The sequence below is a fragment of the Bubalus kerabau genome, chromosome 3, assembly GCF_029407905.1.
Source record: "Bubalus kerabau isolate K-KA32 ecotype Philippines breed swamp buffalo chromosome 3, PCC_UOA_SB_1v2, whole genome shotgun sequence".
NCBI lineage: Eukaryota > Metazoa > Chordata > Mammalia > Artiodactyla > Bovidae > Bubalus > Bubalus kerabau.
Genome location: NC_073626.1, coordinates 42432140 through 42453421, shown reverse-complemented (window position 1 = coordinate 42453421; position 21282 = coordinate 42432140). Strand labels below are relative to the sequence as shown.

Genomic DNA, 21282 nt, shown 5'->3' with positions numbered 1-21282 from the left:
ATATTTAATACTATATTTAATTTTACTGTTAACCACACTATTCTCTCAAAATAATAAACCAATAGAGCTTGTTTTATTGCTTTAATGCCCCATGTTTTGACACTAAAATCTCTGAAAACACACAGCTAGTTCATGTACAAACTGAATTAGACCAAAAAGATTAGTGGACTTTCAAAAACATTTAAAAGTAAGTCTGAAGCAAAGTTTCAAAGGTAAGATTTTCACTTCTCTCCTTTGCTAAAAACATTAGCTTCTGACTAGATTCCATTAGTTTGGTTTTATTTCAAAAAGCCCAATTTTCTGATACAACAGGTTATACTTCTTACTATCTGAAGAATATGCAATGTGTAAAAAAAAAAGTTTGATATGATACTGAATAACTTGTGTTCTAGTAAAGGAAATGTCAGAAAGTTCCAAGTTGAAAAATATTTAACTATCATAAAATCCAGTATATTTATTTTGTTCTTGGCAGAGCAAGACACTAATAGAGTTGGTCAAGTTCTGGGAAAAGAAAATCAAATCCAGGCATGTGGTGTATAATTTATTCTGTCAATCACTTATGCCAAATTAATCATTTTTGCTAGATAACAGAGGATGGTAACTAAACATCTTTTGTGGGGAAGGGTCTGAATTTTTATTGAAAGAATTATCTGCTCCTGAATTCTTTCTTGAGATATAACCTCCTTGCTCCACCCTCATATCATCATATAAACACTGTGAACTAAGATTCTACAACTTTCTTAGTTCAAAACCCCAGACATTCTAAATGGGAAAAAAAAAAAAACTGCAACTTCATAAAAAGCTGAACTTCATCAATTCAGTAAAGCTGCAGGATTACAAATTCAATATACAGAAATATGTTGTGTTTCTACACACAACAAAATATCTGAAGAGGAAATACTGTAGAGAAAATCCCAGAAATGCAAATGAATCAGAATGGCAATTATCAAAAAGACAGAAATAACAAGTATTGGTAAGGATGTGGAGAAAAGGGAACCCTTGTGCATTGTTGGTGGGAATATACACTGGTACTGATGTCATGAAAAGCAGTATGGAGGTTCCTCAAAATACTAAAAGTAGAACTACCATGTGATCCAACAATTCCACTTGTGGGTATTTATCCAAAAGAAATGAAAATACTAACTGAAAAAAGATATATGCAACCCCATGTTCACTGCATGTTCATTACATTAGGCAAGATATGAAAACGGCCTATGTTCACTGATAAATGAATGCATAAAGAAAAAAATATATATACATATATATGGTGACTTCCCTGGTGGTCCAGTGGCTAAGACTACATGCTCCCAAAGCAGGGAAAAGGGGTTCGATCCCTGGTCAGAGAACAAGATCTCACATGCCACTACTAAGTCTCAGCACAGCCAAATAAATAAATATTAAAAAAAAAAAAAAATATATATATATATATATGTATGTTTGTATACACACACAATGGATTATTATTCTGTCATAAAAAAGAATTAAATCTTGCCGTTTCTAATATGGATGGACCTTGAGGACATTATGCTAAGTGAGATAGGTCAGACACAAAAAAACAAATACCGTATGACCTCACATATGGAATCCAAAAAGAAAAAAAAAACAACAACCAAATTTACAGATATACAGAACAGAAACAGATTGGTGGTTGCCAGAGGTCAGAGTTTGAGGGGAGGGTGGGAGAAATGGGTAAAGGGAGTCAAAAGATACAAAATAAGTAAGCCATGTATGTAACGTACAGCAGGGTGTGACAATTAATAATATTGTAATGCCTACTTGAAAGCTGCTAAGAAAATAGATCTAAAAAGTTCTCAGCACAAAAAAATTTTCAAACTACGTGTGGTGACAAATATTAACTGGACTTACTGTGGTGACCATTTCATAATATATACCAATGTCAAATCATCATGTTGCACACCTGAAACTAAGAAACTGTTAAATTATACCTCAATAAAACTCTCATTCAAATAGCATCCAAAACTATCAAACAGTTAGGAATAAAGTTAATCAAGAAGGTAGAAGATTTGTACACTGAAAACTGCATGATTCTAATGGAAGAACTGAAGAAGACACACATAAATGGAAAAGGCAGCCTATGTTCATGAATGAGGAGAATTAAAAATGCTAAAATGTCCATACCACTGAAAGACAACTACAGACTCAATGCAAGCCATATCAACTTTCCCATGGTATTTTTCACAGAAATAGAAGAACAGGCCCATGAAAGACCCAAAATAGCCAAAGCAATCCCAAGAAAAAACCTGGAGGCATCATATTTCCTGATTTCAAACTATATTACAAAGCTACAGTAATAAAAACAGACACATGGACCAATGGAACAGAATCAAGAACCCAAAAATAAACCTCAGCATACACTGTTAACTCCTATTTGACAAGGGAGCCAAGAATACTCAATGAGGAACAGATAATCTCTTCAATAAAAAGTGCCAAGGAAAACTGAATAACCCCATGAAGAATAAAACTGGACCCCTATCTTACACCACTCACAAAACCTAACTCAAAATCAACAACAGACTTAAAACATAAGATCTGAAACTATATAAAACATGTGAAGGAAAACAAGGGGAAAACCTCCTTGACATTAATCCTGGCAGCCATTTTTTTGGATATGACACCAAAAGCACAAGCAACAAAAATAAATAGGTAGAATATCAAACTAAAAAGGTTCTGCACAGCAAAAGAAACAATCACCAAAATGAAAAGGCAACCTATGGGGTGGGAGAAAATATCCACAAACCATATATTTGATATCCAAAATATATACGGAACTCATGGTTATTACAAAAAAAAATCAACAAATAACAACTGTTAATAAGGATTTGGAGAAAAGGAAACCCTTGCGCACTACTGATAGGGATGTAAACTGGGACAGCCACTATGGAGAATGGTATGAACTTTCCTCAAAAAATTAAAACTAGAACTACCATATGATCCAGCAATTCCACTTTTGGGTATAAATCCAAAGGAAATGAAATTATTATCTCAAAGAAATACTGAATAGGGATGTGGTATATATATGTACTGTGTAGTGTTAGTCACTCAGTTGTGTCTGACCCCACAGACTGTAGCCCTCCAGGCTCCTCTGTCCATGGGTTTCCCAGGCCAAAATTCTGAGGCAGGTTAGCTGGTTAGCTTCTCCAGGGGATCTTCCCAACACAGGGATCGAACCTGGATCTCCTGCATTGCAGGCAGATGCTTTACCTTCTGAGTCACCAGGGAAACCCATACATAGGCATAACAGAATATTGTTCACTCACAAGAAAGAAGGAAACCATACCATTTGTGACAACATGGATGTACTTTGAGGACATTATGCTAAGTGAAGTAAGTCAGAGAAACACATAAATGGTGTGATATTACATGTATGTGAAATCTAAAAAAGCTAAATTCACAGAAACAAAGAGCAGAATGATGGTTGTCAGAGGAAAAGGGCATGGTGGAAAATGAGGAGATGGTGGTCAAAGGGTACAAACTTCCAAGTCATAACATGAATTAAATTCTCAAGATCTAATGTACAGAATGGTGACTGTAATTAACAACAGTGTATTATATACTTGAGAACTGCTAAGAGAATAGATCTTAAATGTTCTCGCCACAAAAAAGAAATGATAATTATCTGAGGTGATGAAGGGGCGAACTAACCCTTTTGTGGTAGTCATTTCGAAACATTTAAATGTATCAAATCATCACATTATACACCTTAAACTTACATGTTATATTTCATCTCAATACAGCTGGGAAAAAATAGTTATAATTTAAAAACTAAAAAGCTAATTAAAAAAAAAAACAAACAGGAGAACCATTACTGCCCTTCTAGGGCTCAAGAGGAAAAAATGTATCCAAAAACGTTAATCTAAGAGAAATCTCACAATATTCTGAAAGTGCTCATGTTCATGAACTGCATGCGGTACTGGGGAGCCTCGGCTGCCCCTGGAGGGCATCTGCATATCTAGGACTATAACCAAGTAACTGGGCTGATGGAGTGAAGGGCACCCAGGGAGTCAACGCTGTTTACATCCACAGTAATACTGTGGTATTACTTCAGGTTTCCCCAACAAGCTGAGTTTAGTGCCTAAATCTGGAGATGTCTTAAGAAAACAACCTAGTCTCAATTCAGCTTAAAAATGTAAGCTCCATAAAGAAATTTTATATTACTGGGCTAGTTTCTGACTGACTTCTCAGATCTGCCTTGGTCTTAAAAAAAAAAAAATATATATATATATATATATGAGTTAATAAGAGACAATTACAAACATGGCACTGTATTAAATGCTTTATATAATCTTAATTCTATGAGATAGGCAGTATTATTATTCAAATTTTACAAATGAGGAAACTTCTCACAGATATGTTACTAAATTGCCCTAGGTCATGGCAGTTAATAGACCTATTTAATCTTCTTCTTAGAAAAAGCAAGAGAGTTCCAGAAAAACATCTATTTCTGCTTTATTGACTACGCCAAAGCCTTTGACTGTGTGGATCACAATAAACTGTGGAAAATCCTTAAAAGAGATGGGAATACCAGACCACTTGACCTGCCTCCTGAGAAATCTGTATGCAGGTCAAGAAGCAACACTTAGAACTGGACATGGAACAACAGACTGGTTCAAAATTGGGAAAGGAGTACGTCAAGGTTGTACATTATCATCCTGCTTATTTAACATATGCAGAGTACATCATGCAAAATGCTAAGCTGGATGAAGCACAAGCTGGAATCAAGATTGCTGGGAGAAATACCAATAACCTCAGATATGCAGATGACACCACCCTTATGGCAGAAAGCGAAGAAGAACTAAAGAGTCTGGATGCAAGTAAAAGAGGAGAGTGAAAAAGTTGGCTTAAAACTCAACATTCAGAAAACTAAGATCATGGTTTCCGATCCCATCACTTCATGACAAATAGTTGGGGAAACAGTGCAGACTTTTTTGGGGGGCTCCAAAATCACTGCACTTGGTGACTGTAGACATGAAATTAAGAGACACTTACTCCTTTAATATGCTGTCTATACATAGACAGCATATTAAAAAGGCAGAGAAATTACTTTGCCGACAAAGGTGAGTATGGTCAATGCTATAATTTTTCCAGTAGTCATGTATGGATGTGAGAGTTGGACTATAAAGAAAGCTGAGCACTGAAGAACTGATGCTTTTGAACTATGGTGCTGAATACTCTGGCGAGTCCATCGGACTGCAAGGAGATCCAACCAGTCAATCCTAAAGGAAATCAGTCCAGAATATTCCATTGGAAGGACTGATGCTGAAGCTGAAACTCCAACTCTTTGGCCACCTGACACGAAGAACTGACTCACTGAAAAGAAAGCCTGATGCTGGGAAAGATCAAAGGCGGGCAGAGAAGGTGACGACAGAGGATGAGACAGCTGCATGGCATCACTGACTAGATGGACATGAGTTTGAGTTAGCTCCGGGTGCTGGTGATGGACAGGGAAGCCTGGCACGCTGCAGTCCACGGGGTCACAAAGAGTCAGACATGACTGAGCAACTGAACTGAACTGATTTTTTGGCCGTGCTGCACAGCATGCAAGATCTTAGTTCCCTGACCAGGGATCGAACCTGTGCTCCTGCAGTAGTCTGGTGTCTTAACCACTGGACTATTAGGGAAGTCCACAGACCTATTTAATCTTAACCAAAAGCCCTATGGTGAAACCTGAGGCTTTAGACAGTGATAAATGGTAAGATTTAAAGGGTTTACAATCTCAAAATGTTTCTTACAGGCCTAAAAATCCTATTGGATTTACTCCCTAGAACAAAGAAGGGCCTGAGGCAAGTTGTTCTCTGTACCAGTGTTCTGAAAAGATAAAAGAGCAGAAGATAACAACCTGCAGAATTTCCACTGTCTTTGAGAGGCATTCTGGAGTTTGGGATGAGTAATTCACACATCATGGTCAACAAGAGTCCGAAATGCAGTACTTGGATGCAATTTCAAAAACGACAGAATGATCTCTGTTCGTTTCCAAGGCAAAACATTCAATACCACAGTAATCCAAGTCTATGCCCCAACAAGTAACACTGAAGAAGCTGAAGTTGAACGGTTCTCTGAAGACCTACAAGACCTTTTAGAACTAACACCCAAAAAAGATGTTCTTTTCATTATAGGGGACTGGAATGCAAAAGTAGGAAGTCAAGAAACACCTGGAGTAACAGGCAAATTTGGCCTTGGAGTACAGAATGAAGCAGGGCAAAGGCTAATAGAGTTCTGCCAAGAGAATGCACTGGTCATAGCAAATACCCTCTTCCAACAACACAAGAGAAGACTCTACACATGGACATCACCAGATGGTCAACACCGAAATCAGACTAATTATATTCTTTGCAGACAAAGATAGAGAAGGTCTATACAGTCAACAAAAACAAGACCAGGAGCTGACTGTGGCTCAGATCATGACTCCTTACAGGCAAATTCAGATTGAAATGGAAGAAAGTGGGGAAAACCACTAGACCATTCAGGTATGACCTAAATCAAATCCCTGATGATTATATAGTGGAAGTGAGAAATAGATTTAAGGGCCTAGATCTGATAGAGTGCCTGATGAACTATGAACAGAGGTTCGTGACATTGTACAGGAGACAGGGATCAAGACCATCCCCATGGAAAAGAAATGCAAAAAAGCAAAATTGCTGTCTGGGGAGGCCTTACAAATACCTGTGAAAAGAAGAGAACCGAAAAGCAAAGGAGAAAAGCAAAGATATAAGCATCTGAATGCAGAGTTCCAAAGAATAGCAAGGAGAGATAAGAAAGCCTTCCTCAGTGATCAATGCAAAGAAATAGAGGAAAACAATAGAATGAGAAAGACTAGAGATCTCTTTAAGAAAATTAGAGGGAACCAAATGTACCAAGGGAACATTTCATGCAAAGATGGCCACAATAAAGGACAGAAACGGTATGGACCTAACAGAAGCAAAAGATATTAAGAAGAGGTGGCAAGAATACACAGAAGAACTGTACAAAAAAGATCTTTATGACCAAGATGATCACGATGGTGTGATCACTCCCTAGAGCCAGACATCCTGGAATGTGAAGTCAGGTGGGCCTTAGAAAGCATCACTACGAACAAAGCTAGTGGAGATGATGGAATTTCAGTGGAGCTATTTCAAATCCTGAAAGATGATGCTGTGAAAGCGCTGCACTCAATATGCCAGCAAATTTGGAAAACTCAGCAGTGGCCACAGGACTGGAAAAGGTCAGTTTTCATTCCAATCCCAAAGGCAATGCCAAAGAATGCTCAAACTACTGCACAATTGCATTCATCTCACACGCTGGTAAAGTAATGCTCAAAATTCTCCAAGCCAGGCTTCAGCAATATGTGAACCGTGAACTTCCAGATGTTCAAGCCGGTTTTAGAAAAGGCAGAGGAACCAGAGATCAAATTGCCAACATCCACTGGATCATCGAAAAAGCAAGAGAGCTCCAGAAAAACATCTATTTCTGCTTTATTGACTATGCCAAAGCCTTTGACTCTATGGATCACAATAAACTGGAAAATTCTGAAAGAGATGGGAATATCAGACCACATGACCTGCCTCTTGAGAAATCTGTATGCAGGTCAGGAAGCAACAGTTAGAACTGGACATGGAACAACAGACTGGTTCCAAATAGGAAAAGGAGTACATCAAGGCTGTATATTGTCACCCTGTTTATTTAACTTCTATGCAGAGTACATCATGAGACACGCTGGGCTGGAAGAAGCACAAGCTGGAATCAAGATTGCCGGGAGAAATATTAATAACCTCAGATATGCAGATGACACCACTCTTATGGCAGAAAGTGAAGAGAAACTAAAAAGCCTCTGGATGAATGTGAAAGTAGAGAGTGAAAAAGTTGGCTTAAAGCTCAACATTCAGAAAACAAAGATCATGGCATCTGGTCCCATCACTTCATGAGAGATAGATGGGGAAACAGTGGAAACAGTGTCAGACTTTATTTTGGGGGGCTCAAAAATCACAGCAGATGGTGACTGCAGCCATGAAATTAAAAGATGCTTAGTCCTTGGAAGGAAAGTTATGACCAACCTAGATAGCATAGTGAAAAGCAGAGACATTACTTTGCCAACAAAGGTCGGTCTAGTCAAGGCTATGGTTTTTCTAGTGGTCATGTATGGATATGAGAGTTGGACTGTGAAGGAAGCTGAACGCCAAAGAATTGATGCTTTTGAACTGTGGTGTTGGAGAAGACTCTTGAGAGTCCCTTGGACTGCAAGGAGATCCAACCAGGCCATTCTGAAGGAGATCAGCCCTGGGATTTCTTTGGAAAGAACTGTGCTGAAGCTGAAACTCCAGTACTTTGGCCACCTCATGCAAAGAGTTGACTCACTGGAAAAGACTCTGATGCTGGGAGGGATTGGGGGCAGGAGGAGAAGGGGGCGACAGAGGATGAGATGGGCGGATGGCATCATTGACTCGATGGACGTGAGTCTGAATGAACTCTGGGAGTTGGTGATGGACAGGGAGGCCTGGCGTGCTGCAATTCATGGGGCAGCAAAGAGTCGGACACGACTGAGCAACTAAACTGAACTGAACTGAATTCACAGAGCTACAGGGTTGAAAGCCCTCTGAATGAAGATAGCATGGTACACATCTATAATGCTAAAATCTTTGTTTTGCAAGTCTTCAAATTTTGGCTTAGCATATACCAAGCTAATAGTAAAACATGTATATTCAGAAGAGATTGATGTTTGTGAATATGTGAAGAAAGCTTTCCCGTAAGCAAGATTAGCCAAAACAAACTAAAAGAAAAATCTCATTTGCTACTGATAACATAGGTTATATTAAAACTCAGCTTATTGATAATACTTAAAAAGTTCAATCTTTTCAGCAAAAAAATTAACCTTACAAAACCTGAATATATCACAACAGTTAGGAGAAAAAAGAACTTACTATGACTAAACCCATTTAACCTCTCTGTTATATGGAATAACAGCACATATATCTTCCATATATAAATGGGAGAATCAAATGTGCTCTGTCTCAAAAGACCTCTGTGAGGTTTAAAAAAAAACCACTTGTAAACATAATTACAGAGTGAAAAAAGTGTTTTTAAGGAGGAACACTAATTCAAAAGTGAGATACATTCTCTGATTAAACCTCAAAAAAATGTTTTCATTACACACAGGAACTCTATGTAAAAAACAAATCCTTTTGAACTTTTCAAGTTAACTTTTTTTTCTTTTAAGAAAGTTTTTTTTTAAATTGTCATTAACTAGCTTTAATATTGGAGAAGGCAATGGCACCCCACTCCAGTACTCTTGCCTGGAAAATCCCACAGACAGAGGAGCCTGGTAGGCTGTAGTCCATGGGGTCGCTAAGAGTCGGACACAACTGAGCGACTTTACTTTCACTTTTCACTTTCATGCATTGGAGAGGGAAATGGCAACCTACTCCAGTGTTCTTGCCTGGAGAATCCCAGGGACGGGGGAGCCTGGTGGGCAGCCGTCTATGGGGTCGCACAGAGTCGGACACAACTGAGGTGACTTAGCAGCAGCAGCTTTAATATACTTAAATATTAAAATAATAGCCCATTTATACTCTGGTGAGAATAGAGAGAGACAGTCTTTTTGGAGCCAGACATAACATAAATCCTCAGACCTGCATTTACTGAGATACATGATTTGGGGCAAGTTAATTTACATAGCTAGCCCTCAGCTTTACTATCTATAATCTGGGATTAAAAATAAACCTGCAGTTATAAAGACCAAATGAGAATTTAGCTGTAGCATTTGGTACTTGGTAAGTCTCAATAAACATAATCCATCTCAATGCTCAGATGCTCAGTAATGTTTGACTCTTTGCGATCCCATGGACTGTAGTCCACCAGACTCCTCTGTCCATGGGATTCTCCAGGCAAGAATACTGGAGTGGGTTGCCATTTCCCCCTCCAGGGGATCTTCCGAACCCAGAGATGGAACCCGCGTCTCTTGCGTCTCCTGCATAGTCAGGCAAATTCTTTACAACTGCACCACTTGGGAAGCCCCAATCCATCTACACCTCCAGACAAAAACAAAAAAAGATTTTTATTAACACTCTTTCCAGATAGCAAATTTCCTTACATGTCATGGCCTCACCTTTAATACTCCTCTATCTTTTTTGGAGGTAATATCCTCTCCCTGTTCAGCAACAGCTGCTGCAGGGCTTTCTCCATTGTTCTTGGCAGCTTCATCAGTAGTCATTGTTTTTTAAAAGTAGAAAACCTGCTGAGAAGAAACAAATTTTAGCTAGGAGAAGTATCACTTCATTATGTATCTTAAAATGCCCCTAGAAACACAGCTTTACCTGACCCAAGATTTACATAGGGCCAATAAGGTTTAACACCAAAAAGGAAAATAAAAACGTTTGCTATGAGCATGTACTGATGTCATGAGGCATGTAAATAAAACATCATCCAAATCTTCAATTTCCCATCTAGCTCTGGTCCCAAATTAGAGAGCAGCACAAGTCAGGCTTGGCAGTGATTATATTCCTTAGTATGATTACACATTGAGAAGTCGTCCTTTCAGAACTTGAAAATGTCCTTTTCCTACAACCATATTCTTGACAGAGAATTAAGAACTTATCAGGTGATCTGATAAAAGAAACAGCAATCTATCACAGTGGAAAATAGGACAAGGCTTTGGAAAATGATAGACCCCAGTCTGAGCCTCAGCTCCCACCATATGTTTGATATTTGCCAACCTACTTAAGATCACTGAGCCTCAGTTCCACGTCCATAGTTCATAGTTACTATGAGGCATTAAGGAGATAACAAATGTTAAGGGATGAGCACAAAGTCATAACTTAAAAATGTAAACATTTATCATGATGATTATTGGTTCTTTTATAGAGCCACATTTTTCATTTCCTGCTCAAGTTTTCCTACAGAATGATGTTCTTCTCTACCATGGCACTCAACGCCTTCCTCAACATGACCCTAACCTATGTTTCAGGTCGAGCCTCCACTACTTTCTTTACTTTCTCACATGTGGCTCACGCTCTAGCCAAACCAGACCAGGCTTCTCCTGCAACAAGTCCTGTGCTTTCCCATCTCCATACTTTGGGCATTCTTTTTCTTTCCCATTCTTCCCTTCATTGTACCTTCCCTCAAATGCTACCTTCATTGTACCAACTTTAACCCTCTATTTTGCAGTTGTCTGCCCTTTACTTTCTTAGCTCTTCCATTGATTTGTTTTCTGTAATATATTCATAAGAAGACACATGCATTGGATTGAAGAGATCTTTTTAAAATTTTTTATTAATATGTATATTTTACTGAAGTATAGTTGACTTAACAGTGTTTCAGGTACACAACAAGGTGATTCAGTTATACATATACACATATATTATTTTTGAAATTATTTTCCATTATAGGTTATTACTAGACACTGACTGTTATGACCAACCTAGACAGCATATTAAAAAGCAGAGACATTACTTTGCCAACAAAGGTCTGTCTGGCCAAGGCTATGGTCATATTTTTCTAGTGGTCATGTATGGATGTGAGAGGTGGACTGTGAAGAAAGCTGAGCACCAGAGAATTGATGCTTTTGAACTGTGGTGTTGGAGAAGACTCTTGAGAGTCCCTTGGACTGCAAGGAGATCCAACCAGTCCATTCTGAAGGAGATCAGCCCTGGGTGTTCTTTGGAAGGAATGATGCTAAAGCTGAAACTCCAGTACTTTGGCCACCTGATGTGAAGAGTTGACTCATTGGAAAAGACTCTGATGCTGGAAGGCATTGGGGGCAGGAGGAAAAGGGGACAACAGAGGATGAGATGGGCGGATGGCATCACGGACTCGATGGACGTGAGTCTGAGTGAACTCCGGGAGTTGGTGATGGGGACAGGGAGGCCTGGCGTGCTGCAATTCATGGGGTCGGAAAGAGTCGGACACGACTGAGCGACTGAACTGACAATATAGTTCCCTGTGCTACACAGTAAACCTTTGTTGTTGTTGCATATCTATTTTTTTAATTAGAAATCTAGCATTCTATTCATACTAAGTCAAACAAGTAGAATCAAAATGTCATAAAATTTATAGTTAGGCAAAAATTCTAAGTTTTCTGAAATATATTTACTATACATATTGTTTTTACATATATGTATACAAACTTTTCTACTAGTTGATAAAGGCTTGAGAAAGAACATCAAAAAACAAAAAAGAAGAGATGGAAAAACTGGAAAACAAACTAAATGAAATGGGAGCAATGAATATGAAATAGAAAAAGTGGAACAAACAAGATAAAAGTAAAAGATCATCATGTAGTTCAGTTGTTTTCAAACATGGCTGCTCATTAGAAACATATCTGGAGCTCTGAAGAAAAAAAGCAATACCTGGGCATTTTTATTTTTCAAAAATTCCAATAATTCTGATACGCATCTGGATTTTAAAAAGTGATTACAGGTTTTTCTATTAAATGGTAGTTTTGGTGATATAGAGTTCTATTGTTTTTCTGTTGACCAGTCATAATACAATGGTATTAAGTAAGAGTTGCACAATCACAATAGTAAAAGATGTTTATCAGTTTTCACAATCAAAACAAACAAACAAAAAGAACAGTTTTCACACTCAATAGCCAGACCAAAAATAGAAGATTATTACAACTGCAAGCCATAATGGAAACATGACTAACCTGGCACTATAAAATAATTATACAATCTGGGGGGGTGGTCAAGCAGAGTGAAGTGGTTAAGTAGAATTGCATACATGCACATGTTCTCATCTGCCCAGCCAATCTATGTCTGGTGCATTTAATCCATTTACATTTAAGGTAATTATCAATATGTAAGATCCATTACCATTTGCTTAACAGTTTTGGGTTTATTTTCTGCAGGTCTCTTCCTTCTCTTGTGTTTCCCGCCTAGAAAAGTTCCTTTAGCATTTGTTGTAAAGCTGGTTTGGTGGTGCTAAATTCTCTTAACTTTTGATTGTCTGGAAAGCTTTTGATTTCTCCATCAAATCTGAAGGAGAGTCTTGTTGGGTAGAGTATTCTTGGTTGTAGGTTCTTCTTCTTTCATCACTTTAAAGTGCAATTCCCTTCTGGCTTGCAGAGTTTCTGGTGAAAAATCAGCTGATAGCCTGATGGGAGTTCCCCTATATGTCATTTTTCCCTTGTTGCTTTTAATATTTTATGTCTTTAATTTTTGTCAGTTTGATTACTATGTCTTGGTGTGTTCCTCCTTGGATTTATATCCTGCCTGGGACTCTCCACTTCCTGGACTGCTATTTCCTTCCCCATGTTAAGGAGTTTTCAGCTATCATCTCTTCACATATTTTCTCAAGTCTTCTCTTTCTCTTCTCCTTCTGGGACCCCTATAAAGTGAATGTTGGTGCATTTAATGTTGTCCCAGAGATCTCTTAGGCTGTCTTCAATTCTTTTCATTCTTTTTCCTATATTCTGTTCTGCGGCAGTGATTCCACCATTCTGTCTTCCAGGTCATTTATCCTTTCTTCTGCTTTAGGTATTCTGCTATTGATTCCTTCTAGTGTATTTATTTTTTTGTCTGTTCTTTAGTTCTTCTCAGTTCAGTTGCTCTTTTGTGTTCACCTCTTTGTGACCCCATGGACTGTAGCATGTCAGGCTTTCCTGTCCATCACCAACTCCTGGAGCTTATTCAAACTCATGTTCATGGAGTCAGTGATGCCATTCAACCATCTCATCCTCTGTCATCCCTTCTCCTCCTGCCTTCAATCTTTCCCAGCATCAGGGTCTTTTCCAGTGAGTCAGTTCTTCATATCATGTGGCCAAACTATTGGAGCTTCAGCATCAGTCCTTCCAATGAATATTCAGGACTGATTTCCTTTAGGATTGACTGGTTTGATTTCCCTGCAGTCCAAGAGACTCTCAAGAGTCTTCTCCAACACCACAGTTCAAAAGTATCAAGTCTTCAGCACTCAGCTTTCTTTATGGTCCAATTCTCACATCCATACATGACTACTGGAAAAACCATAGCTTTGACTAGACGGGCCTTTGTCAGTGAAGTAATGTCTCTATTTTTTAATATGTTGTCTAGGTTGGTCATAGTTTTTCTAACTTGGGGCAAGCATCTTTTAATTTCATGACTGGAGTTACCATCTGCAGTGATTTTGGAGCCCCCCAAAATAAAGTCTGTCAGTTTCCATTGTTTTCCCACCTATTTGCCACGAAGTGATGGGACTCGATGCCATGACCTTCATTTTTTGGATGCTGAGTTTTAAGCTAGCTTTTTCTCTCTCCTCTTTCACCTTTACCAAGAGGCTCTTTAGTTCTTCTTCACTTTCTGCCATAAGAGTGGTATCATCTGCATATCTGAGGTTATTGATATTTCTCCCAGCAATCTTGATTCCAGCTTATGCTTCACCCAGACCAGCATTTTCCATGACATACTGCCATGATCTTCATTTTCTGAATGTTGAGCTTTAAGCCAACTTTTTCACTCTCCTCTTTCACTTTCATCAAGAGGCTTTTGAGTTCCTCTTCACTTTCTGCCATAAGGGTGGTGTCATCTGCATATCTGAGGTTATTGATATTTCTCCCGGCAATCTTGATTCCAGCTTGTGCTTCTTCCAGCCCAGCGTGTCTCATGATGTACTCTGCATAGAAGTTAAATAAGCAGGGTGACAACATACAGCCTTGACGTACTCCTTTTCCTATTTGGAACCAGTCTGTTGTTCCATGTCCAGTTCTAACTGTTGCTTCCCTGACCTGCATACAGATTTCTCAAGAGGCAGATCAGGTAGTCTGGTATTCCCATCTCTTTCAGAATTTTCCACAGTTTATTGTGATCCACACAGTCAAAGGCTTTGGCATAGTCAATAAAGCAGAAATAGATGTTTTTCTGGAACTCTCTTGCTTTTTCGATGATCCAGTGGATGTTGGCAATTTGATCTCTGGTTCCTCTGCCTTTTCTAAAACCAGCTTGAACATCAGGGAAGTTCACGGTTCACATATTGCTGAAGCCTGACTTGGAGAATTTTGAGCATTACTTTACTAGCATGTGAGATGAGTGCAATTGTGAGGTAGTCTGAGCATTCTTTGGCATTGCCTTTCTTTGGGATTGGAATGAAAACTGACCTTTTCCAGTCCTGTGGCCACTGCTGAGTTTTCCAAATTTGCTGGCATATTGAGTGCAGCACTTTCACAGCATCATCTTTCAGGATTTGAAAGAGCTCAACTGGAATTCCATCACCTCCACTAGCTTTGTTCGTAGTGACGCTTTCTAAGGCCCACTTGACTTCACATTCCAGGATGTCTGGCTCTAGGTCAGTGATCACACCATTGTGATTATCTGGGTCGTGTAGATCTTTTTTGTACAGTTCTTCTGTGTATTCTTGCCATCTCTTCTTAATATCTTCTGCTTCTCTTAGGTCCATACCATTTCTGTCCTTTATCGAGTCCCATCACTTCATGGGAAATGGATGGGGAAACAGTAGAAACAGTGTCAGACTTTATTTTGGGGGGGCTCAAAAATCACAGCAGATGGTGACTGCAGCCATGAAATTAAAAGATGCTTACTCCTTGGAAGGAAAGTTATGACCAACCTAGATAGCATAATGAAAAGCAGAGACATTACTTTGCCAACAAAGGTCGGTCTAGTCAAGGCTATGGTTTTTCTAGTGGTCATGTATGGATGTGAGAGTTGGACTGTGAAGGAAGCTGAGCGCCGAAGAATTGATGCTTTTGAGCTGTGGTGTTGGAGAAGACTCTTGACAGTCCCTTGGACTGCAAGGAGATCCAACCAGTCCATTCTGAAGGAGATCAGCCCTGGGATTTCTTTGCAAGGAATGATGCTAAAGCTGAAACTCCAGTACTTTGGCTACCTCATGCAAAGAGTTGACTCACTGGAAAAGACTCTGATGCTGGGAGGGATTGGGGGCAGGAGGAGAAGGGGACGACAGAGGATGAGATGGCTGGATGGCATCACTGACTCGATGGACGTGAGTCTGGGTGAACTCCGGGAGTTGGTGATGGACAGGGAGGCCTGGCATGCTGCAATTCATGGGGTCGCAGAGTCGGACACGACTGAGCAACTGAACTGAACTGACTCTGCAAATAAGCAGGGTGACAATATACAGCCTTGACGTACTCCTTTCCCAATTTGGAACCAGTCTGTTGTTCCATGTCCAGTTCTAAGTATTGCTTCTTGACCTGCATACAGATTTCTCAAGAGGCAGGTCAGGTGGTCTGGTATTCCTATCTCTTTAAGGATTTTCCACAGTTTGTTGTGATCCACACAGTCAAAGGCTTTGGCATAGTCAATAAAGCAGAAATAGATGTTTTTCTGGAACTCTCTTGCTTTTTCGATGATCCAATGGATGTTGGCAATTTGATCTCTGGTTCCTCTGCCTTTTCTAAATCCAGCTTGAACATCTGGAAGTTCTCGGTTCACATACTGTTGAAGCCTGGCTTGGAGAATTTTGAGCATTACTTTGCTAGTGTGTGAGCCAAGTACAATTGTGCAGCAGTTTGAAAATTCTTTGGCATTGTCTTTCTTTGGGATTGGAATAAAAACTGACCCTTTCCAGTCCTGTGGCCACTGCTGAGTTTTCCAAATTTGCTGGCATATTGAGTACAGCACTTTCACAGCATCATCTTTTAGGATTTCAAGTAGCTCAGCTGGAATTCTATCACCACTACTAGCTTAGTTCTAGGTCTTTGATAAAACATTTCTTCATCTTCTCCATTTTCTTCCCAAGATTCTGGATTATCTTCACTATCACTACTCTGAATTCTTTTCTGGAAGTTTGCCATCTCCACTTCATTTAGTTGTTTTTCTGGGGTTTTATCTAGTCCCTTCATCTGGGACATAACTTTCTGCTTTTTCATTCTAATGAACCTTCTGTAATGTGCTTTTTGTTTTAGCTGCTGTGGGACTGTGGTTCTTCTTGCTTCTTCTGTCTGACCTCTGATGGAGGAGGCTAAGAAGCTTGTGTAAGCTTCCTGATGGGAGGGATTGGTGGTGGGAAAAACTAAGTCTTGCTCTGATGAGCAGGGCCTTACTCAGTAAAGCTTTAATCCAACTATCTGCTGATGAGTGGGGTTGCACTCCCTCCCTGGCAGTTGTTTGGCCTGAGACAAATCAGCCCTGGGCTCTATAGTACAGTTAACAGGGACCTTCAAAAGGGCTTACACCAAGGGGGACATTGCCCCCGTCCCTGTCGTGAGCCCCTGCCAACCCACGCCTGCACAGGACACCCTCCAACACCAGTTGGTAGTTTTGGTTCAGCCTCCTGTGGGGCCACTTGCTCCTTTCTTCTAGACCTTGGTGTGCACAAGATTTTGTTTGTGCCCTCCAAGACTGGAGTCTCTGTTTCCCCCAGTCCTGTGGAGGTCTTGTGATCCAATACTGCTGGCCTTCAGGGTCAGATTCCCTGGGGATCCCCAGTCCCTTTGTTGGATCCCCAGCTCACCCACCCGGCAGGTATGGGATTTGATTTTATCATGATTGCACCCGTCCTACCATCACGCTGCAGCTTCTTCTTTGTCTTTGGACACGGGATATCTTTTTTTGGTCAGTTGCATCGTCCTCCTATAAATGGTTGTTGAACAGCTAGTTGGGATTTTGGTGTTCTTGCAGATGAGCACACATCCTTCTAGTCTGCCATCTTGAACCAGAAGGCCCAGATTTAAGAGATCCCTAAGAGCAGGGTCATGGTTTGTCCTTATTTAGATTCTCCAGAACACCTCTACCTTTTAGACTGATAAGACAGAAAGGGCAAGGAATTTGGAGCTTCTTACAAGCTGTGTGATGTTGTTTACTTTTAATTTCTCCAAGCCTTTTATCTCTACCTGTGTAATCAGAGTAACAGTAACATCTCCTTTCACAGAGTGACTTTCTGAATTAAATGGTATAATGTATATGTTAAAAGTATACTAGCTCTTATTATCATCAGTCATCTAAAACGACAGACACCTTTTCATGCAAGGCAAATACTGAAAAGCTAATCAACAGACAAAACAAAAAAACATCTCACTGCCTGCTGTCATGACGAATTCCCTAACAGCTCTAGTGGCTGAGCAGGAAAAGTCAAGACTTAGTAACTTCCACAGTTATTCGGTATTAGGCTAATAAAGGACGTTAAGGCTCCCTAAGTCACTGTGGGATCCTCTTGCCTACACAGTCAAAAAGAACTGTTTTATACTTGTGACAAATGTCTTATTGATAAAACTGATGATTAAACAACTAAATGTATCTTAACTCACTTCCAGTTGACCTAAACTTACTTCAATGTCAACAAAGACACAAATCAAACTTTGCTGTACTCAAAAATCTTCAAAGACAACACCAAAAACCAGGGGCTAAGCCCCTTTGCTTTATTTACTAGTACAGTTTATACCCGACACCAAAGATCCAAATGCTTGGCTCAGGGTAAGGGAAAGGTCAGAACAAAGTGTTCTCAAACAAACAACAAAAACTAAGTACCTAGTTGTTGTATGTGATGCTGGGCAAGACAGGAAAATTAGATGAACAAGATTTGTACCCAAATTCTAGTAACCTACCACTCACAAAACACTTCTCTCATGCATAGAAATTTGCAGAAAGTGCTTCAAAAACAGGGAGAAAAGATCTTTTAAATATTTTGGAGGTCGGGCTTTACAGATACATTGACATCCATCAGTAAACCCCTAGGGAAACCACATCAAGTTAAACAAGTTAAAACCATCAAGTGAGAGGTTATTAGGGAACAGGACAGTCAGAGGGTCTCAAAGCATGACCCTACAGACTACTTATACTTAAAAAAAGGAAAAGGGCTTTCCAGTGGAGTGGTCTGATCACACAAGTAACCTACATCGTGACCACACTCTGCACCTTCTTGAACACAGGCTGGTGTACCACTGTGCCTCCTGCTGTGGTGTAACAGGGAGTACACAAGTGGTTCCTACCAAAAACGTTCCACCTGAAACTAAGCAAGAAGAAAAGACAAAATTAGGGTGTGGAACATTCTACAAGACAACTGGCTTAGACTCCTCAAAATGTTAATGTTATAAAAGAAAAAACATTTAAAGAAAGGAAAGGGGCCTGCTCTGGGTTTAGAAAGACTAAAGAGACACAACCACCAAATGCAATGTGTGATCCTTGGCTAGATACCGGATTAGGAGGAACAAAAATTTACAGAAGCAAATTTTGAGGAGAATTAGGAAAATTTGGAAAAACAGACTATACATTACCTTACCATTATTGTATAATGTTAGCTTTCTAGAGTGTGATATAGTATTGTGGTTCTGTATAGAATAATCTCCTCATTCTTAGCGGAGACATACTGAAGCATTTAGGGATGAGGTGCCATGATGTGTGCCTCTTACTTTCAAATTATTGACAGCCTGTGTGAGCACAAACAGCTAAAAACAAAGCATTCAGAAAGCACGAATGCAACACATCCAAAGGCAAGGCCTTTCTTCTGAATGTTCGTCATTTGGTGATCAGCTAAACTTTCAGATGAAAACTCTGTGATTCAAAAAAACATTTTCTTTTGGTTCTAACCCTCCCCTTTAGAAACAGTGGCTTGCTCAAATTCAAATAAATAGGGAACTTGTATACATTGATTTGCAAGCTTTACAAATATCATTTGATAAAAGAATTTGCTCTTCAGTTTTGGTTCTAACACTTGAAGGGATACAAATAACCTTCGTGATCTGAAAATGATTTTGACCAGTATGGAGTCCACGTGAAAAGAAGTAGCACAAATACTTAAAACACAAAGATAAAAACCAAACTAAAGCTTTGTTGAACTTTCAAAGGCAGATGAATCTGGAAGAATAAATAAATAAACTGAACTTTCTAAGTACTTACCCTTAATTCCAGTTATGCCATCTGATACAGATTTTTGAATCAGACAAAACAAACAAAAACTTCTCTGATCCAGTGTTACATGAAAAAAAGGCTGTAAGAACAGATACTTCCTAAAAACCAATTGGACACACTGAGAAAGTTTCACTTTTTTTATAAGAGAGCTGTGTCTTTGTTCCCTACCCTACATTTATTCTGGATTTAAAATCACTCTGTAGCTATGGATATTAATCTATGATAAAGCTTACTGTTCTGAACTGTCCAAAGGGGGAAATTGTTGCCCAGTGCCTCAGAAAGAGAACACACAGTTCGTTCTGTTATGGATAAGCATGCATTCTCCAAAGTGCTGGTCAGCAAACACCTGAGACAGCACAGAAAAATGAGACTATGCTGAGCATTTCATCAACACTGCACTGAAAACTTCAATTTACCTAACTATATTGTCATATTCCCCCAAGTGAGAAATCATTCTAAAGGTTTATCCACTAAATTAACCTTGCATATTACATAATCTACTCATTGTTCTCTTTGTTAAAATATATGTATCTTGTATCAAAGATTATCCTACTGTCTAGCAAGAGTTTTCAGAAAGAAGGCAGAAAAGAATAGAGAAACTGGCTACTTTGGTAGGAGCACAGAAAATTACATTTTTAAGTACCACATATGTCTGAGCCATAAAGGTTTTTAGTCTCCTACAACTAAAGCACAAAAGGAAGAAAACACAAGGAAGGGCTTAAGACTGAATGCAGTGTAAGTGCATCCTAATTTTGAGAATATTCATGAAAGGATGAACTGGAAAGCCCTCATTTACTTTCAATCCCAGGCCAGTAATTCTCAAGTCCAGTCACAGAGGAGTGTCAGGAGGAGTTATCTATCTATAGACAATACATACATATAAAAGACAGGATATACATGCACGCACAGGAAGCAACACCAAATGTATAGACTATACGTCTATATGAAATCGCACACTGTATCTAGTCACCTATGTCCCTCCAGTTATTCAGTTCTTTACACTGGGGTGGGGAATGCAGAGATGACAAAAAACACTCTAAGACATGTTCATACATTTACTTTTCCTCCTTTAAAAAAGAAACCTCCAAGAACATATGCAAACAACCAATAAGTACATGAAAAGATGTTCAGCATCATTATTCATAAAGGAAATGCAAATCAAAATCACAATAAGATAGCACTTCACACTCATCAGGATGGTTATTATCAAAAAAGGGAAAGTGTTGGTGAAGATGTAGAGAAATCGGAACCCTCATGCACTGCTGGTAGTAATGTAAAATGGTGCAGCTTCTGTGGAAAGGTTTGGTGGTTCCTCTTAAACGTAGAATTACCATAGGACTCAGCCATTCCACTCCTGGGTGTGTACCCAAAAGAAGTAAAACCAGAGACTCAAACAGGTATAGCAGCATGATGCACAAAAGCCAAAAGTTTAGAAAAAAATCCAAGTGTCCATAAACAAAATATGGTTATGTGTGCAGTATGAATTATATATGTGAAA

At 39.2% G+C, this 21282-nt stretch overlaps 1 protein-coding gene across 3 annotated transcripts in view; it reads right to left on the bottom strand.

Moving 5' to 3' along the window:
- Nucleotides 1-21282, bottom strand: part of FKBP5 (FKBP prolyl isomerase 5) — a 116576-nt gene that overhangs the window by 55686 nt on the left and 39608 nt on the right. For 2 of the 3 annotated variants that reach the window (XM_055571613.1, XM_055571611.1), the window contains one exon: nucleotides 10097-10222. In XM_055571613.1, the coding sequence (XP_055427588.1) occupies nucleotides 10097-10201 (105 nt within the window). In that variant the 5' untranslated portion in view covers nucleotides 10202-10222. Of the gene's footprint in view, nucleotides 1-10096; nucleotides 10226-21282 lie in introns of all 3 variants that reach the window. The other variant, XM_055571612.1, reaches the window with a different exon arrangement.